This window comes from Entelurus aequoreus, linkage group LG24 (genome assembly GCF_033978785.1).
Source record: "Entelurus aequoreus isolate RoL-2023_Sb linkage group LG24, RoL_Eaeq_v1.1, whole genome shotgun sequence".
Lineage (NCBI taxonomy): Eukaryota > Metazoa > Chordata > Actinopteri > Syngnathiformes > Syngnathidae > Entelurus > Entelurus aequoreus.
In genome coordinates this window covers 36,977,598-36,997,544 of record NC_084754.1, presented here as the reverse complement: position 1 = coordinate 36,997,544, position 19,947 = coordinate 36,977,598, and the positions used below count along the sequence as shown (strand labels likewise).

The window sequence follows — 19,947 nt, the reverse complement described above, 5'->3', positions numbered from 1 at the left end:
GGTGAACAAGGGGATGGGTCAAATGCAGAGGACAAATTTCACCACACCTAGTGTGTGTGACAATCATTGGTACTTTAACTTTAACTTAACTTAACAGAATTTCCCAACTCATATGGAAACGGGGTTTGTATATTTTGCATTCTATTTTAATTACTTTATTGAATTCACAACCCCCTGGCGCTGTTTTGTACTGCTTCTGTACTTGGTTTGATTATTATTATGTATTGATTGTATGTAAATGTTGTATATCATAAATAAAGGTTTATAAAATAAAATAAATTAAAATAAACTACATTATTTTACCTTGTTTGTACTGCGGGGGTGATACTGAACGTAAAGTGGTTTATTGTGTGCTTTTTAAACATTTTTATAATTAATATTTTATTTAAAATCAATGCTATAGATTTATTATTGAGCTTTGTGTTCAACAGTTTACGTGAGACATAATTTTCGTCTTAATGTTTGAAGGTTTATCCTCCACCCCACCCCTGCTTAAAAAAAGTGGTCTCGCCCGCGACCCCGGAAGCTTCACCCGTACGCTCCGGCGTCTCAAAAGCCGGTGAAAAAGAGTCTGCCTTTTCAAGTGTCATGGAAAAAAGTAAGTGTTTATTCAAGAATAAGTCTATATGTTGGCAATAATGGCAAATATACACCCTCTCTATTGATCTAAAAGGTTTTATATAGAACATTCCACAAATGTCCGGCGCGTATGTTGACATTTGAGAATTTAAGCTAGCGATCCGCTAGCCAGAAAACAAAGAGGCGTAGAAGCTCACTTATAGTCAAATGCTGGGTCGTTTTTGATTCAAACATCCAGACTATAACAGCAAAAGGGAACCATGATGTAGCTAAGATAATCACCAACGATAATCAATGGAGAAGTCTGTGTCATGCTAGCTAAAACTCGTTACAAAACACTTTGCTTCTAATAACAGTGTCAAACTGTGAAAGTGATGACGTCATTCCAACACATGAACTCTGCTTTAGCTTTGGTACGAACTGTTAATGTTGTGGGCTGGTCAGAATAGTTATTCAGTCAACAGACAAATCAACTTTCCACAACACAAGTCATCTGGCAACCAAAAAAACACATTACATAAAACATATTATGCAATAGAGCAGTGTTTTTCAAATACTGTGCAGTGGGAGATTAAGTAGTTTCACCTATTTGGGTTAAAAATACAGATGTCTGATAATGGCTTTTTTGCCGATATTGTCCAACTCTTAATTACCGATTCCGATGTCAACCGATACCAATATATACAGTCGTGGAATTAACACATTATTATGCCTAATTTTGTTGTGATGCCCCGCTGGAGGCATTAAACAATGTAACAAGGTTTTCCAAAATAAATCAACTCAAGTTATGGAAAAAAATGCCAACATGGCACTGCCATATTTATTATTGAAGTCACAAAGTGCATTATTTTTTTTAACATGCCTCAAAACAGCAGCTTGGAATTTGGGACATGCTCTCCCTGAGAGAGCATGAGGAGGTTGAGGTGGGCGGGGTAGGGGGTACCGGGGATGTATATTGTAGCGTCCCGGAAGAGTTAGTGCTACAAGGGGTTCTGGGTATTTGTTCTGTTGTGTTACGGTGCGGACTTAACTTTAATTTTAATGTTCTCCCGAAATGTGTTTGTCATTCTTGTTTGGTGTGGGTTCACAGTGTGGCGCATATTTGTAACAGTGTTAAAGTTGTTTATACGGACACCCTCAGTGTGACCTGTATAGCTGTTGACCAAGTATGCCTTGCATTCACTTGTGTGTGTGAAAAGCCGTAGATATTATGTGACTGGGCCGGCACGCAAAGGCAGTGCCTTTAAGGTTTATTGGCGCTCTGTACTTCTCCCTACGTCCGTGTACACAGCGGCGTTTTAAAAAGTCATACATTTTACTTTTTGAAACTGATACCGATAATTTTGAAACCGATACCGATAATTTCCGATATTACATTTTAAAGCATTTATCGGCCGATAATATCGGCAGTCCGATATTATCGGACATCTCTAGTTAAAAATATTTTTTGCAAACTAGTAATTATAATCCGCAAATAATGTGCCGTTGTTGAGTGTCGGTGCTGTCTAGAGCTCGGCAGAGTAACCACGTTATTCTCCTCAATATCAGTAGGTGGAAGCTGGTAGCTAATTGCTTTGTAGATGTCAGGAACAGGTCGTGTGAGACGACGATGGTTTGTCGCTATCACAATATGCAGAGGACAGCGGGAGGCAGCGTGGAGGTAAAAAGGTATCTAATGCTTAAACCAAAAATAAACAAAAAGGTGAGTGCCCCTAAGAAAAAGCATTAAAGCTTAGAGATGGCTATGCAGAGCGAAACTAAAACTGAACTGGCGACAAAGTAAACAAAAACAGAATGCTGGACGACAGCAAAGACTTACAGCGAGTGGAGCAGAGACGGGGCCCACAAAGTACATCCATACATGACAATCAACAATGTCGACACAAAAAAAGGTAGCAACAACTTAAATATTCTTGATTGCTAAAACAAAGCAGGTGCGGGGAATAGCGCTCAAAGGAAAACATGAAACTGCAACAGGAAAATACCCAAAAAACAGGAAAAGTCACCAAAAAAGGAGCGCAAGACAAGAACTAAAACATTATGCACGGGAGCACAACCAAAAAACTCAAAATAAGTCACGGCGTGATGTGACAGGTCGCGACAGTACACCTACTTTGAGACGAGCTATAGTGATGCATAGTTGGTTATGGTTTAAATTCATATCCAACAATTGCGACAACAACTTTTTATTGTCTACTGAGTTTCATTTCTTAATAATTTCTGCTGGTGGTGTGCCTCCGTATTTTTTCAATGAAAAAAATGCGTCTTGGCTCAAAAAAGGTTGCAAAACACTGCAATAGAGATCGGCCGATATCTTTTTTCCAGGGCCGAAATGATACAGATTATTATATTTGGAGCTGATACAATAAAAGTGACATATTGGCGTTAACATTTCGAATAATACTATTACAAACTCCAACACTTAACTTTGTTTAAATTCAATGAAGCGTGTCTATTTAAAAAAAAAAAAAAGTGCAGGGAGTTCCTTGACACAGTAGCATCGTATATGAAGGTGAATACAATTTGTAACAAATAAATAGCTCCCTGAAATAATGTGTCACCCTATAATAACTGTAATTGATGAAATTATTCTAAATTCACAAGTGTTGACATTGACAGACTGGTCACCTAGCAATATTACACAGTATTTCATAATGGAAAAAGTTACTAAGATTATATCAAGTACAAAACGTAATGTATGGATCACAATAGCAATATGTGGGTGGAAACAAAGTTGACATAATTAACGTTTTGCTCAAGACATGATTGTAACAATCCATGTTTTGTATTACCGTATTTTCCGGACCATAGGGCGCACCGAATTATAAGGCGCACTGCAGATGAATGATCTATTTTTTATATTTTTTCATATATAAAGTGCACCGGTTTATAGGGCGCATTAAAGGAGTCATATTATTATTATTTTTTCTAAATGTAAAACACTTCCTTGTGGTCTACATCAGTGGTCCCCAACCACCGGGCCGTGGCCCAGTACCGGTCCGTACCGGGCCGCACAAGAAATTAAAAAAAAAAAAAAAAAAACTTTTTTTTTTTTTTTAAATTAAATCAACATAAAAAACACAATATATACATTATATATCAATATAGATCAATACAGTCTGCAGGGATACAGTCTGTAAGCACACATGATTGTGTTTCTTTATGACAAAAAAAATAAATACCCCCGGTCCGTGGGACACATTTTCAAGCGTTGAACGGTCCGCAGCTACAAAAATGTTGGGGACCCTGGTCTACATAACATGTGATGGTGGTTCTTTGGTCAAAATGTTGCATAGATTATGTTTTACAAACCATCTTCAAGCCGCTTTCTGACTGTCTCTTTCGGATGCGGCGTTTTGTTGGCCGTCTTATTTACGTGGCTCACCTTCGACAGCGTCTTCTCCCCGTCATCTTTGTTGTAGCGTGCAAGGATGGCCTAACTGTTTTAATGACATTCAGACTTGACTTAAATCAATAACGGAGCAACATCTCCTCATCCGGAAACAACAACACCGGAAATGTGTCCCGTGAAAAACCGTCTGATCTGAACACTAATAACTAAAGTTCCTTGGGTGAATAATGTAAACTCACTACACCGGTATGTTTTAGCGCTTTCATGGCGAGTTTACTAACAGATATAAGTAAGAACTTTAGACTACTTTATATTAGACATGGCAACAGCGGAGGATGGATGTCCCATATCAAGAAGATAAGAGAAAAAGAAGAAGCTTATCGACTACGGTGTCGGCACGGACTACAAAGGCGGACGCGCGCAATTTTTCAGGATTTATGCAGATCCCAAATACAGATCAGAAGGTAAAAAAAGTTGCTTTTGCATAATATTGTGAAACAAAACGCTAGATAATGTCTTACCATATACACACCGTAATAATACTTGTATGTTGAAGCACACCAAACGGTGCAGCCTACACTTATCTCTTATGTTTGACTGCCATCGACTGGTCACACTTATCATTACATCATGTACCAAATAAAATTGCTTCGAGGTGGGTAAGCTCAACCAAACATATTCCTTACATTAGGCGCACTTATAAGGCGCACTGTCGAGTTTTGAGAAGAAAAAAAAGATTTTAAGCGTGCCTTATAGTCCGGAAAATACGGTATTATGCATGATTAGGCAGCCTACATAGATAAACCTTTATTGTCTGTTGCAAAACAGGAATTCATCTTTGACAGGCTCTAAGACAAGGTTACAGGACAGAACAATACGAGATGAAAAATAAAACCAAAAAAAACAGACATAAAATTTAAAATATGATGCAACAGTGTTCATCTATGTACCGTATTTTTCGGACTATAAGTCGCAGTTTTTTTTCATAGTTTGGCCGGGGGTGCGACTTATACTCAGGAGCGACTTATGTGTGAAATTATTAACACATTACCGTAAAATATCAAATATTATTTAGCTCATTCACGTAAGAGACTAGACGTATAAGATTTCATGGGATTTAGCGATTAGGAGTGACAGATTGTTTGGTAAACGTATAGCATGTTCTATATGTTATAGTTATTTGAATGACTCTTACCATAATATGTTACGTTAACATACCAGGCACGTTCTCAGTTGGTTATTTATGCCTCATATAACATACACTTATTCAGCCTGTTGTTCACTATTCTTTATTTATTTTAAATTGCCTTTCAAATGTCTTTTCTTGGTGTTGGGTTTTATCAAATAAATTTCCCCCAAAAATGCGACTTATACTCCAGTGCGACTTATATATGTTTTTTTCTTCTTTATTATGCATTTTCGGCCGGTGCAACTTATACTCCGGAGCGACTTATACTCCGAAAAATACGGTTTGTTTAAAGTATATGTATACGTGTATACTGCAGCAGCATATACAAAATATTTCAGGAATATCAATGTCGCACAACTGCTTTGCTGATCTGCAGCTTCTTGTGTGGCTATAGGATTTGGATTTGAAAGTGTGACATGGAAACGCATTGCATTGTGGGTCTTGCTGGGCTCTGAATGACTTATTCACCTGGCTGAATGCAAGACTCTTAAAGGGCTTACATTTTGTTTTTTTTCCTTTAACGATCGTGTGGCGTCATTAGGTGCCACAATCATGGTCATGATTGCTTCAGGAAAAAAAAGCATGAAAGCAAAGCCAAAGAAAGTCAGGTTATGAAGCTAATAAAGAGACCGCTGGTAACCTGGATAGCAGCCGTGAGACGATCAAACATGACTTTTAACGCCTTCACCTGGTACATGTTAGTTGGTGTGTTTACTACATTTTCAGACTGGTAATCAAAGCATATTTCATTCAGTTACACAGGTAGCATTCAGTAGGATGTTAGTGTTAGCCAAGCTAGCTGCAGGCAGGCGACACAGTACAGTACTTTGGAAAAAAGCATGTTGTCTGTTTAGTTTTATTCTTGGGTAAGCACAAATATGAATAAGTATTATTTTTTGTGCAGTAGCACAATGATCAAAGTATTTAAAAGTAATAATAGGCTTGTTTTTTCGGGGAAACCTGCATATAAAATTAGGCTGGGCACCCCAACTCCTCGAATAAATAAGAGAATAAAGCTGTATATTCTGCGCCATTTGAATGGAGGAAAAAGAGCCTAACAGACTTTGTATTCTGAAATGATTTACCGGTATAAATACTGACTCTGTTGATGATATACATACTGTACAAGTTTGGCTTTGACATTGGTGGTAACTTACTCAAATATCTTGTCCATTGGACGTGCTTGTGCTCATATGGATCGATGCCACCAATTAACTTATTTTTTTGAAGTAGCGAGCCTTTGGAATATACAGTTTGGCTCAGTGCGGTCCCTTTTGTTTTATATGTATGATCCATTTGAATCCTGTCTGTTGCTCTCTCTCACATTACCGTGGGTACAGTACAGCCATGTAAACTAAACCTACCTCCAGAAAAAAATGTATTGCAAAATCATGTGCCCTTTTGAGTCCCATTCTTGGTGTTTGTGTGTCCCTTTAGTAAAACTGACTGTTTAGTTTGACTTCTTTAAACTCTCAATCACACAAACATGCTTCTACTCTCACAGACTGTTTCAATATTGATCATTTTAGCAGCTTTGTTTCAAGTGATTCACAAACACGTCGTAAGGTACACGTTTTCTCCTCCAAACATATTGCTGGGTATTGTGGCCAAACAGCTCAATTTTTGTTTCATCTGACCACAGAACTTTCCTCCAGAAGGTCTTATCTTTGTCCATGTGATGTCAGATGAAACAAAAATTGAGCTGTTTGGCCACAATACCCAGCAAAAGTGATAAAGGAATGGCTAAATCAGGCTAGAATTAAGGTTTTACAATGGCCTTCCCGAAGTCCTGACTTAAACGTGTGGACAATGCTGAAAACCAACAAATTTAGCTGAACTGCACCAATTTTGTCAAGAGGAGTGGTCAAAAATTCAACCAGAAGCTTGCCAGAAGCTTGTGGATGGCTACCAAAAGCGCCTTATTGCAGTGAAACTTGCAAAGGGACATGTGACCAAATATTAACATTGCTGTATGTATACTTTTGACCCAGCAGATTTGGTCACATTTTTAATAGACCCATAATAAATTCATAAAAGAACCAAACTTCATGAATGTTTTTTGTGACCAACAAGTATGTGCTCCAATCACTCCATCACAAAAAAATAAGAGTTGTAGAAATTATTGGAAACTCAAGACAGCCATGACATTATGTTCTTTACAAGTGTATGTAAACTTTTGATCGCGACTGTATATATATATTAGTCCCCAAAAACAATAACTGCCCGGGTTTCTAATAACGCTGGGTCTAAAAAAAAAAAACATAGCCACTAACAACTCTGGCTGTAGGCAATCTTCTAAAGTGTGTTTTTTAATAATGGCATTTGAAGTATCATTCGTGTTGAACGACCTCTATTAAACCTCAAATCTTAAACCTGCATTTTCTAATTGTATTGGTTTTAATCCAGAAAAACAAAATGACACAAAACAAATAATGCATCGTGCAACTCTTTTGTCTTCTCACAGGAAACATCTGCCAGCTCTGACAGAATCCACGACAAGAAGTTGTAGAAAGTTTTGTATGTAGGCTTTTTAAAATATTTTTATAAGTTTTTGCTTGCCATTGCAATTTGAAGTCTTGCCAGATTTGGGACCCTCCATCCAATTGTAATCGAGATCTGAATGGTAAAGGCTGCCACAAGTACATAAGTAAGACCTGCATCCTGGATAATTGATCCTAAAAGGGTGGCAAAACATTACAAGTATCTCTGACATAGTGCAAACTTCAACCATAATAATTGCGTTACACTATAAACATTGTTAAAGGCATACGTCAAAACTTGCATTATTATCTTTGTAAAGGTCAGAATTGAATGTTAAGGCATCTCTCTCTGCCTGGGTGTGTACAGTGGTGTGCAGAAATATTAGAACACTTGTCTAACATTAAGAAACTGGTGTTTTATTTATTTATTTTCAGAGCTTAATTTTCACTTATACACCATTTTGAAAGGTCAAGGCAAAGGTATTGACAATATTTCCCTAACAAATGTATCATTCCAGTCTTTTTTACATTTTACTCTATCATTTAGTGGGACGCCTTTTGAAAACAATCAAAGCCGCGCATCTTTTTGCCATTGTGTTGATGTATTTCCAACCTCCATGTCATTCCACACTCTCAAAAGTCAGTTGTAATGAACAAAAAGGGAGTTTTGACTGTTACTGCATTTTGGAGTTGCTAAACATGTTCCCAAGACATTGATAAAGTTATTCATGCAGGTGTCTCTGGAACACTCATTACGCAATATCAGTATGGTTGAAGGTTCCATTATGAAAGAATCTATGGTTATATTGGGCTCTTTTAATTGAAATAAGACTTTGTTTTTCAGTTCATGGCAAGTGTTGTAATAATTTTGCACACCACTGTATGTACGTGTAGCCCAGCTCGCTGTGAAGCCCATTGAAGGTCTTGTGATGCCTGTGAAGAAGAAAAGAAAGCTCCCTGATCCAGAGGATCATCAGCTCAAGTGTAAAATCACAAGGTAGACAAACGCTCACGTATCTTTCCTGCTCATTTCAACAAAAATTAACTAACTGTTGTTGCTTAAGTTGTTAAACAAGCCAAAAAAACAAACATATGATGGATAGTCAAAATCTTTCTAGCTCTTGGATTTGACCATAGATTCAAGAGCGTTATTGGTGATGATGTGTTCTTTACACTTTAGCTTCACCCGACCTTCTATTTGCGCGTCAAAGCCTTTCAGCACAGACAAGCCCTTCTCTGGCAGAAAGTGCCTGGCTTGGTTCTACGAGTACGCGGGCCGAGACGAGGTGCTCGGCCCCGAAGCCATGGAGAAGTTCTGTGAAGACCTTTGCGTGGCTCCTGAGAATGTGAGTCCGCGCTGATGTGCTGGTGAACTAATCATCCGACATGAAACGCGTTGCCTTCCGTGTTGCAGATCATTATGCTGGTGTTAGCCTGGCATCTGGAAGCAGTCAACATGGGCTTCTTTACCAAAGACGAGTGGCTCAGAGGAATGACGTCCTTACAGTAAGATGACTACCGTATTTTTCGGAGTATAAGTCGCTCCGGCTGAAAATGCATTATAAAGAAGGGAAAAAACATATATAAGTCGCATTTTTTGGGGAAATGTATTTGATAAAACCCAACACCAAGAATAGATATTTGAAAGGCAATTTAAAATAAATAAAGAATAGTGAACAACAGGCTGAATAAGTGTACGTTATATGACGCATAAATAACCAACTGAGAATGTGCCTGGTATGTTAACATAACATATTATGGTAAGAGTCATTCAAATAACTATAACATATAGAACATGCTATACGTTTACCAAACAATCTGTCACTCCTAATCGCTACATCCGATGAAATCTTATACGTCTAGTCTCTTACGTGAATGAGCTAAATAATATTATTTGATATTTTACGGTAATGTGTTAATTTCTCACACAAGTCGCTCCTGAGTATAAGTCGCACCCCTGGCCAAACTATGAAAAAAACTGTGACTTATAGTCCGAAAAATACGGTACTTTTCATTTTGGGGGTTCCGAATGATTTGGTCTATCAGCCACACCATGGCCTAAATGAAACCAACCATTGATTTCGTCGCCATAGAAACATTGAAAAACGCAAAGCATAAACACAGCATACATGGCGTTGCATCACAAGGAACGCAGTTAACAGAAAAACTCAATGAGAAATCATACTATACTGTAAGTAATCAACTATTTCCTCTATTCAGTTAACTGTAGAATCTCATAGTCGCTGGGTACAAAATCTGATGTAGAAAAAAATTAATATTGAGCAAAATTTAATTGAAATATTGTCGATGTGGCCCTCCAGCAGTGCTCGGGTAGCTCATGCGGCCCCCGGTAAAAATTAATTGCCCACCCCTGATCTATATGGACAAAAAGTGCAGTTACGTCTTATGTCCATAAGGTGCCATCTTGCACAATTTGAACATTTATTTTTATTTATTCATGTTATTTTGTTTCTGCCATATTACTTTGTTTATAATGCTTGTGTTGCTTTCATATGCACATTCAACTTTCTACAAACCTCAAAACCGGTGAAGTTGGCACGGTGTGTAAATAGTAAATAAAAACAGAATACAATGATTTGAAAATCCTTTTCAACCTATATTCAATTGAATAGACTGCAAAGACAAGATACTTAACTTTTGAACTGGAAAACTTTATTTTTTGCAAATATTAGCTAATTTGGAATTTGATGCCTGCAACATGTTTCAAAAAAGCTGTCACAAATGGCAAAAAATACTGAGAAAGTTGAGGAATGCTCATCAAACACTTATTTGGAACAGGCTAATTGGGAACAGGTGGGTGCCATGATTGGGTATAAAAGCAGCTTCCATGAAATGCTCAGTCATTCACAAACAAGGGTGGGGCGAAGGTCACCACTTTGTGAACAAATGCATGAGCAAATTGTCGAACAGTTTAAGAACAACATTTCTCAACCAGCTATTGCAAGGAATTGAGGTATTTCACCATCTACGGTCAGTCATATCATCAAAAGGTCCAGAGAATCTGGAGAAATTGCTGCACGTAAGCAATGATATTATGGACCTCCGATCCCTCAGGCGGTACTGCATCAAAAATGTATATCCGTGTGTAAAGGATATCATCACCACATGGCTCAGGAACCCTTCAGAAAAATACTGTCAGTAACTATAGTTCGTCGCTACATCTGTAAGTGCAAGTTAAAACTCTACTATGCAAAGCCAAAGCCATTTATCAACAACACCCAGAAACGCAGCCGGCTTCGCTGGGCCCAAGCTCATCTAAGATGGACTAATGCAAAGTGGAAAAGTGTTCTGTGGTCTGACGAGTCCACATTTGAAATTGTTTTTGGAAACAGTGGACGTTGTGTCCTCCGGACCAAAGAGGAAAAGAACCATCCGGATGGTTATAGGCGCAAAGTTCAAAGCCAGCATCTGTGATGGTATGGGGGTGTATTAGTGCCCAAGGCATGGGTAACTTACACATCTGTGAAGGCACCATTAATGCTGAAAGGTACATACAGGTTTTGGAGCAGCACATGTTGCTTATTACAGCAAGACAATGCCAAGCCACGTGTTACAACAGCGTGGCTTCATAGTAAAAGAGTGCGTTTACTAGACTGGCCTGCCTGTAGTCCAGACCTGTCTCCCATTGAAAATGTGTGGCACATTATGAAGCCTTAAATATCACAACGGAGACCCCGGACTGCTGAACAACTTAAGCTGTACATCAAGCAAGAATGGGAAAGAATTCCTCCTGAAAAGCTTCAAAAATTGGTCTCCTCAGTTCACAAACATTTACTGAGTGTTGTTAAAAGGAAAGGCCATGTAACACAGTGGTAAAAATGCCCCTGTGACAACTTTTTTGCAATGTGTTGCTGCCATTAAATGCTAAGTTAATGATTATTTGCAAAAAAAATAAGTTTCTAAGTTCGAACATTAAATATCTTGTCTTTGCAGTCTATTCAATTGAATATAAGTTGAAAAGGATTTGCAAATCATTGTATTCTCTTTTTATTTACGAATTACACAACGTGCCAACTTCACTGGTTTTGGGTTTTGTACCTGACGTACATACATACATGTTGAATGTGGTGGTTTTTTTTTTTTAAATAAAACTTGGTTAAAGGATTTTAGTATAAGTAGTTTTTGAAAATATTGAGCACATTTAAAATTACAGTGTTAATAATAACCGTGATAAGAAATGTTCATACTGTGACATCCCTACCCATAATGTATATTTATTTCTAATTTATAAATACACAAATAGTCAGGATATACTATTTAATAAATGATCATGTGTTTAATGAGAGCTATGTTTTCCTCTCCACTTTCTCATGCACTCCCAAATATTGAAGTAAAAAAAAAAACCTATTTAAAAATTTTTTTTTCACATGTTTGTAGTACTGTAACGTGCCCCTGTCTGCAGGTGTGACTGCACACAGAGGTTACAAAGCAAACTGGATGACCTGCGTGGTGAGCTCAATGACTCTGGCCTTTTTAAAAACATCTACAGATATTCTTTTGACTTTGCCAGGGTGAGTTGACTTCTACCTTGTCTTGTTTTGTGTCGCCAAGTGTTTAAAATCTGCTCACCGTTCTTTCCAATGCGTGTTCGTGTGTGGCACCATCAGGATAAAGACCAGAGGAACCTGGACATGGACACAGCTAAATCCATGCTGGCCTTGTTGCTAGGCAGATCTTGGCCTCTCCTCCCAGTCTTCATCCAGTTCCTAGAAGTAAGTGTGAGGGGACGGAGGAAGGGGTTTGTTTAGTCATGACCAGAAGAGGGTTTGAAATGTGTCCCACAGCAGTCCAAGTACAAGGGTGTGAACAAGGACCAGTGGTACAACGTGTTGGAGTTCAGCAGAACAATCCGTACTGACCTAACCAACTACGACGAAGACGGAGCTTGTAAGTTTTGCTAATTGTGCGTGATTCCATTAGGACTTTAATTATTTGGGATTAAAAGTTTTTAAGTTGTCTTTCATTTGTGGAACAAAAATACAAACGACCACAAATGAATGACTTAAAAAGGAGCAGTGAAATAAAAGTCGCAAAGCATTTATTGACTTGAATATACAAAACCCAAAACCAGTAAAGTTGGCACGTTGTGTAAATAGTAAATAAAAACAGAATACAATGATTTGCAAATCCTTTTCAACTTATATTCAATTGAATAGACTGCAAAGACAAGCTATTTAATGTTTGAACTGAGAAACATATTTTTTTAAAATTATGATTAAATTAAAGTACCAATGATTGTCACACACACACTAGATGTGGTGAAATTTGTCCTCTGCATTTGACCCATCCCCTTGGGGAGCAGTGGGCAGACCCCCAACTCCAACCCTTGATGCTCTGCAAGACACTGGTCATCTTGGAGGTGTGTTTGGAATTGGACTACTGTTTTTTGGCCCAGTTTCTGCTTTAGAATGTCCCCAGTTAATTTTTTCCCTTAATGAACCGCAGCTCCCCAGTCCCGACAGCACTCATGTAGCCCCAGACCATGACACTACCACCACCACGTTCGACTGTATGCAAGACACAATTATTTCGACTCATTCTGTGGGTAAGCAGCACACTGACTACTCTAAAGTACAAAACCCAAAACCAGTGAAGTTGGCACGTTGTGTAAATGGTAAATAAAAACAGAATACAAAGATTTGCCAATCATTTTCAACTTATATTCAATTGAATAGACTACAAAGACAAGATATTTAATGTTCAAAATAAAAAACATACTTATTTATTTTTGCAAATAATCATTAACTTAGAATTTAATGGCAGCAACACATTGCAAAAAAGTTGTCACAGGGGCATTTTTACATGGCCTTTCCTTTTAATGGAATGCACTCCCAACAGGTGTAAAAGAAAGTGCATCTGTATCCTCCTTCAAAACCGCACTAAAAGAACACCTCCAGGCAACTACAACCCTAGACTAACACTCTCCCCCCTCCACATTCCACCTCCCCGGATTGTAAATAATGAAATGTATATACTTGTTCTTATGCTTTCTGAACTCACTATGTTCACTGCTCGCTGTACATATCCTACCAAGTCGGACCTACACTGTTACAATGTCCATTTCTCTGATGATTGTTGATGACTGAAGTGCTGATATCAACCAAACCTAACCCCCCCCACCCCCCCACCCCCTCATCCCACCCCCGGATTGTAAATAATGTAAATAATTCAATGTATATACTCTGATGATTAACTTGTGTGATGACTGTATTATGCTGATAGTATATATTTGTAACATGAATTGATTTACGTGGACCCCAACTTAAACAAGTTGAAAAACTTATTTGGGTGTTACCATTTAGTGGTCAATTGTACAAAATATATACTGCACTGTACAATCTACTAATAAAAGTTTCAATCAATCAACAACACTCAGTAAAGGTTTGGGAACTGAGACGACCAATTTTTGAAGCTTTTCAGGTGGAATTCTTTCCCATTCTTGCTTGATGTACCGCTTAAGTTGTTCAACAGTCCGGGGTCTCCCTTGTGGTTTTTGCTGCTTCATAATGCGCCACACATTTTCAATGGGAGACAGATCTGGACTACAGGAAGGCCAGTCTAGTACCGACACTCTTTTACTATAAAGCCAGGCTGTTGTAACACATGCAGAATGTGGCTAGGCATTGTCTTGCTGAAATAAGCAGGGGCGTCCATGAAAAATACTTTGCTTGGATGGCAACATGTTTCTCCAAAACCTGTATGTACCTCTCAGCATTAATGGTGCCTTCACATATGTGTAAGTTACCCATGCCTTGGGCACTAATACACCCACATATTTGCAAAAAATGAAGTTTCTCAGTTCGAACATTAAATATCTTGTCTTTGCAGTGTATTCAATTGAATATAGGTTGAAAAGGATTTTCAAATCATTGTATTCTGTTTTTATTTACCATTTACACAACGTGCCAACTTAACTGGTTTCGGGTTTTGTACAATGATTGAAGCCCTAATGTATATTAAGGCTGCAACTAATGATTATTTTGATAGTCGATTAGTCAACGGTTATCTTAACGATTAGTCAACTAATCAGATAATAAATCTTAACCATTTAATGGCTTTAATTTTTCCATCGACTTCTAAATGCATTAAGTTATTTTAGGCATGTTCTTACTAACAACAAAGATAACTATTTCATTCATAAATATTTATTTATACTGTAACTGTGCTGCTCATTCAGCTGGTACTAAATTAAAATGACTAATAAAATGTACATGTGGTTAGAGTTTGTTAGTGTCTTTTTTTTTACGTCATTGCAAATTGACGCTGCTTTAAAAGGTACTTGAATTGATGTAGACAAAGTTTAGCTAGCTGACTTCGGCTAAAATGATAGTTCAAGTTATTTTTCACACAAATTTGTCTCACTCTTGTTAGCTAACTAGCTGGAAGCTAACACTCTTATAGAAGCTGAGATCGCATCCTCCCTCCAAATGTCCGACATCATGTCTCCGCTTTAAATGCTGGCCAATCACAGATGTACTGCCATAAAAACAAGGTCCACTTTGCAAAATGAGCAAGGTATTCATGTTTTTAATAAGAATAAGAGGAAATATTCTCACACTTTACATTTTATCACTGGCCATGTTTTTGCGAGTGACCAACTTCCTCCCGGAAAAACACGAGTGATGATGTCGCGACTACCGTTGGCAAATATAATTGTCTGCAACAAATGTTATTGTTGTTATATTTAGTATATGAATGATAATAGAACCATTTCAAAATGTGTTTCAAAGGCGCCTAATTTAGCTGTTGACAAATAGAGTAAGTCACATGTCATTTACAGTTGTACTTTGTCAAAACTATTATTCTGGTAATATCTGGTTCTATCGACACTGATTCTTCTGTTTTGGCTACTTTACACTAGTTTTGGGCATGGATCCAACACCAAGTAGGTACAGGGGCAGTATTGGTCATACTGATTATTCACATTTTAAAGATCATTAAAAAAATTAATTTTTGATGGCAATTATTAATTGAACAAACACTATCAATTACTCTTCAAAATGACTGATTTCAATCTGTTGTTTTTTGCCCTCAAAGCCTTCTTTTGTCCAGGGATCTACAAACTGTTATGTCTTGGCGTAAATGAGGACTCAGATGCAGAGGAGTGACAATTGACTCAGACCTTTATTTAAATAATTCCTTGCTATCTCTAGGACAGAGTGATTAAAGAAAGTGGCTACAAAATTTATCTAAGATATATTCAAGCACCTATAGGGTATTAGCATAGGACATAAGGCAATAAACAGAAAATCACTCCATAAGGAGGAACAGGCAATAGCCAAAAAGTTCTATGAGTCGAATACACAAAAAACCAACAATCTATAATAATCTACAAAAAGGAAATTCTCTCATGCTAAAAAGTTGAGACGCTATAAACAGAAAGTATGTATAAAGTATTTGAGAAGCCTGAAAACTAAAAGCGCTCCAGAAGGAGGGAAAAAAAAAAGGAAGACAAGGCACTATGAAAATTGATACAAAAAGACTTGACCAAAAAACTTAGCAAAAGAAAATCACTCTCTGAGGGAACAAAGGAATCAATAAACAAAGCGAGACAATACTTATCAACTTGGTTGATGGCTGTGAACAAGGCTGGAGGTACGTAGCGAGACGATATACTCTGGCAACAAGACAGGGGAAGACGAGGACTATATACACATGAGGGAGGGTGACACAGGTGGGCACAATCAGGCAATCAGGAGAGACATCAGACCAGTGACACAGGAGGAAGGGCAAGTGGCCTGAAACGAGAGGAGGATTAGAATTTTCAAAATAAAACAGGAAATGTGCCAGACAACCCCAAAACAGGACTTCCCTCACCACGGTGTGACACAAACCCTGTTTCCATATGAGTTGAGAAATTGTGTTAGATGTAAATATAAACGGAATACAACGATTTGCAAATCCTTTTCAACCCATATTCAGTTGAATGCACTACAAAGACAAGATATTTGATGTTCAAACTCATAAACTTTTTTTTTTTTTTTTGCAAATAATAATTAGCTTAGAATTTCATGGCTGCTACACGTGCCAAAGTAGTTGGGAAAGGGCATGTTCACCACTGTGTTACATCATTTTTTCTTTTAACAACACTCAATAAAAGATTGGGAACTGAGGAAACTAATTGTTGAAGCTTTGAAAGTGGAATTCTTTCCCATTCTTGTTTTATGTAGAGCTTCAGTCGTTCAACAGTCCGGGGTCTCCGCTGTCGTATTTTACGCTTCATAATGCGCCACACATTTTCGATGGGAGACAGGTCTGGACTGCAGGCGGGCCAGGAAAGTACCCGCACTCTTTTTTTTACGAAGCCACGCTGTTGTAACACGTGCTGAATGTGGCTTGGCATTGTCTTGCTGAAATAAGCAGGGGCGTCCATGAAAAAGATGGCGCTTAGATGGCAGCATATGTTGTTCCAAAACCTGTATGTACCTTTCAGCATTAATGGTGCCTTCATAGATGTGTAAGTTACCCATGTCTTGGGCACTAATGAACCCCCATACCATCACAGATGCTGGCTTTTGAACTTTGCGTCGATAACAGTCTGGATGGTTCGCTTCCCCTTTGGTCCGGATGACACAATGTCGAATATTCCCAAAAACAATTTGAAATGTGGACTCGTCAGACCACAGAACACTTTTCCACTTTGCATGAGTCCATCTTAGATGATCTCGGGCCCAGAGAAGCCGGCGGCGTTTCTGGATGTTGTTGATAAATGGCTTTCGCTTTGCATAGTAGAGCTTTAACTTGCACTTACAGATGTAGCGACCAACTGTATTTAGTGACAGTGGTTTTTCTGAAGTGTTCCTGAGCCCATGTGGTGATATCCTTTGGAGATTGATGTCGGTTTTTGATACAGTGCCGTCTGAGGGATCGAAGGTCACGGTCATTCAATGTTGGTTTCCGGCCATGCCGCTTACGTGGAGTGATTTCTCCAGATTCTCTGAACCTTTTGATGTTATTATGGACTGTAGATGTTGAAATCCCTAAATTTCTTGCAATTGCACTTTGAGAAACGTTGTTCTTAAACTGTTTGACTATTTGCTCACGCAGTTGTGGACAAAGTGGTGACCCTCGCCCCATCCTTGTTTGTGAATGATTGAGCATTTCATGGAATCTACTTTTATACCCAATCATGGCACCCACCTGTTCCCGATTTGCCTGTTCAGCTGTGGGATGTTCCAAATAAGTGTTTGATGAGCATTCCTCAACTTTATCAGTATTTATTGCCACCTTTCCCAACTTCTTTGTCACTTGTTGCTGGCATCAAATTCTAAAGTTAATGATTTGCAAAAAAAAAAATTTATCAGTTTGAACATCAAATATGTTGTCTTTGTAGCATATTCAACTGAATATGGGTTTAAAATGATTTGCAAATCATTGTATTCCGTTTATATTTACATCTAACACAAAGTCTCATATGGAAACAGGGTTTGTATTACCCGAGTTTGTAAACAATAAATGACAAAAGATTGTTTGATAGTCAAATATTTCGACCTGATACTACACTGTTTGGTATCGATTCGTCCAGCTTTGTTTACATTCAAGAGCTCTAGCTTGCAGCTGGCATATCCTCCTACCATGTGTCATGTAGCATGTTGTGCCATTCCTCCTCCTCCTGGGGTGATATTTGTAAGAAACTTGGTTCATTTGCCGCCATGGAGGCGATGATTACTGATTTAAAAGTGGTTTGCACTGTGGGGGGACATTTGTTCGCTCCACTGTCACATTTTCAGAACACAGTGAGGTTGTGTCATCAACATGCATTATCGCATTACCAAAAATTTTTTTGTATCTTGTTAAAAAAAAAAAAATGAAGATGCCATATTTATTTATATTTTCAAAAGAAAATGTCAGCCATTGCACGGGCGCATGTGTAAACTCAGCCTTGCAATACTAAACGTTGTCATACCCCTACAGCGATGTCTCCTTCTGTAACTATCAGTACTTTAAATATTTGAGACACACCTTACCTTCTTGTCGCTGAACACCGCACCTTGTTTGATTGACAGGGCCGGTGCTTCTAGACGAGTTTGTGGAATGGCACAAAGCTTGCTCTGCATTGTAGCAGACTGACACTACACCAAAGACCACGTCGACAACCACATGATCAGAAAATCAAGAGGAGAAAAGACGACATACTGATGGACTGTGACTACACACACACATGCATTGGACTTGTGGAAAGAACTGAATTCTTAAAATGAGACAAGCCCTTAAACCTCTTTCTTGATTTATTTGTCCCTTATTTGTTTATAGATGTTCACAATAATAAAAAGGAAATTTGATGTGACATGCTGTTTTTTTCTTCAGAGGGCCTCATTGAATATACAGTAAGTTCCTAGTGGAATATAAAGAATAGTTAATGGTAATAATGTGATGATAGTTAATATTTAGACTATACTGTATTTTTTGCATAACATTTTTATTTTCTCAAATATCGACAGTGCGCCTAACATACGTGTTAATTGTGGTTGTGCTTACCGACCTCGAAGCTATTTTATTTGGTACGAGGTGTAATAAGTGTGACCAGTGGATGGCAGTCTCACATAGGAGATATGTGTGAACTGCAGGTTGACGCCTGTTCAATAAATGACACTAGCAAGCAAGCCCATAACTTTGAAGTCTCATTGAGAATATAGAACATTACACACAGCGCTCAAAAATCTGTCACAATGTTTTAGTACGACTTTGGTAAGCTATACCGCTTGATGGATTGTCGCAGCATTATGGCTACCATAGTCAGACGTACTGTGCTTCAACATACGGTATTACTATGGTGTGTGTATAAGGATCGCAAAATGGCACCTATTAGACATGCTCTGAGATTTTGTTTCGCAATATTTTGCAAAACAAGTTTTTCTTACCTTCTTACTAGATGGCCGATAATATTGGACTGCCGATATTATCTGCCGATAAATGCTTAAAAATGTAATGTCGGAAATTATCGGTATCTGTTTCAAAAGGTAAAATGTATGACTTTTTAAAACGCAGCTGTGTACACGGACGTAGGTAGAAGTACAGAGCGCCAATAAACTTAAAGGCACTGCCTTTGCGTGCCGGCCCAGTCACATAATATCTGCGGCTTTTCACACACACACACACAAGGGAATGCAAGGCATACTTGGGTCAACAGCCATAGAGGTCACACTGAGGGTGACCGTATAAACAACTTTAACACTGTTACAAATATGCGCCACACTGTGAACCCACACCAAACAAGAATGACAAACCCATTTCGGGAGAACATTAAAGTTAAAGTTAAGTCCGCACCGTAACACAACAGAACAAATACCCAGAACCCCTTGCAGCACTAACTCTTCCGGGACGCT

The 19,947-nt window shown here is 38.2% G+C and overlaps 1 protein-coding gene and 1 long non-coding RNA gene across 5 annotated transcripts; both read left to right on the top strand.

The window, feature by feature from the left end:
* The first annotated feature begins 487 nt into the window (after positions 1-487).
* Positions 488-18,908, top strand: LOC133641659 (DCN1-like protein 5). 4 transcript variants are annotated; one of them, XM_062035548.1, is made up of 9 exons: positions 488-598; positions 7,585-7,743; positions 8,495-8,597; positions 8,781-8,946; positions 9,015-9,106; positions 12,024-12,132; positions 12,229-12,333; positions 12,406-12,508; positions 18,628-18,908. In XM_062035548.1, exons 3-9 carry the CDS (start codon positions 8,530-8,532, stop codon positions 18,681-18,683), a joined length of 699 nt encoding a protein of 232 aa, XP_061891532.1. In that variant the 5' UTR covers positions 488-598; positions 7,585-7,743; positions 8,495-8,529; the 3' UTR covers positions 18,684-18,908. The 4 variants fall into 4 exon arrangements, with proteins under 4 accessions (XP_061891532.1, XP_061891531.1, XP_061891534.1 ...); XM_062035547.1 differs by having other exon boundaries at positions 7,585-7,767; XM_062035550.1 differs by having other exon boundaries at positions 7,585-7,767; positions 12,406-12,524.
* On the top strand, positions 12,754-14,458 carry LOC133641661 (uncharacterized). The gene is made up of 3 exons (XR_009824318.1): positions 12,754-12,980; positions 13,067-13,166; positions 13,460-14,458. It is a non-coding gene; the product is annotated as an uncharacterized LOC133641661 (long non-coding RNA).
* Positions 18,909-19,947: the final 1,039 nt, after the last annotated feature.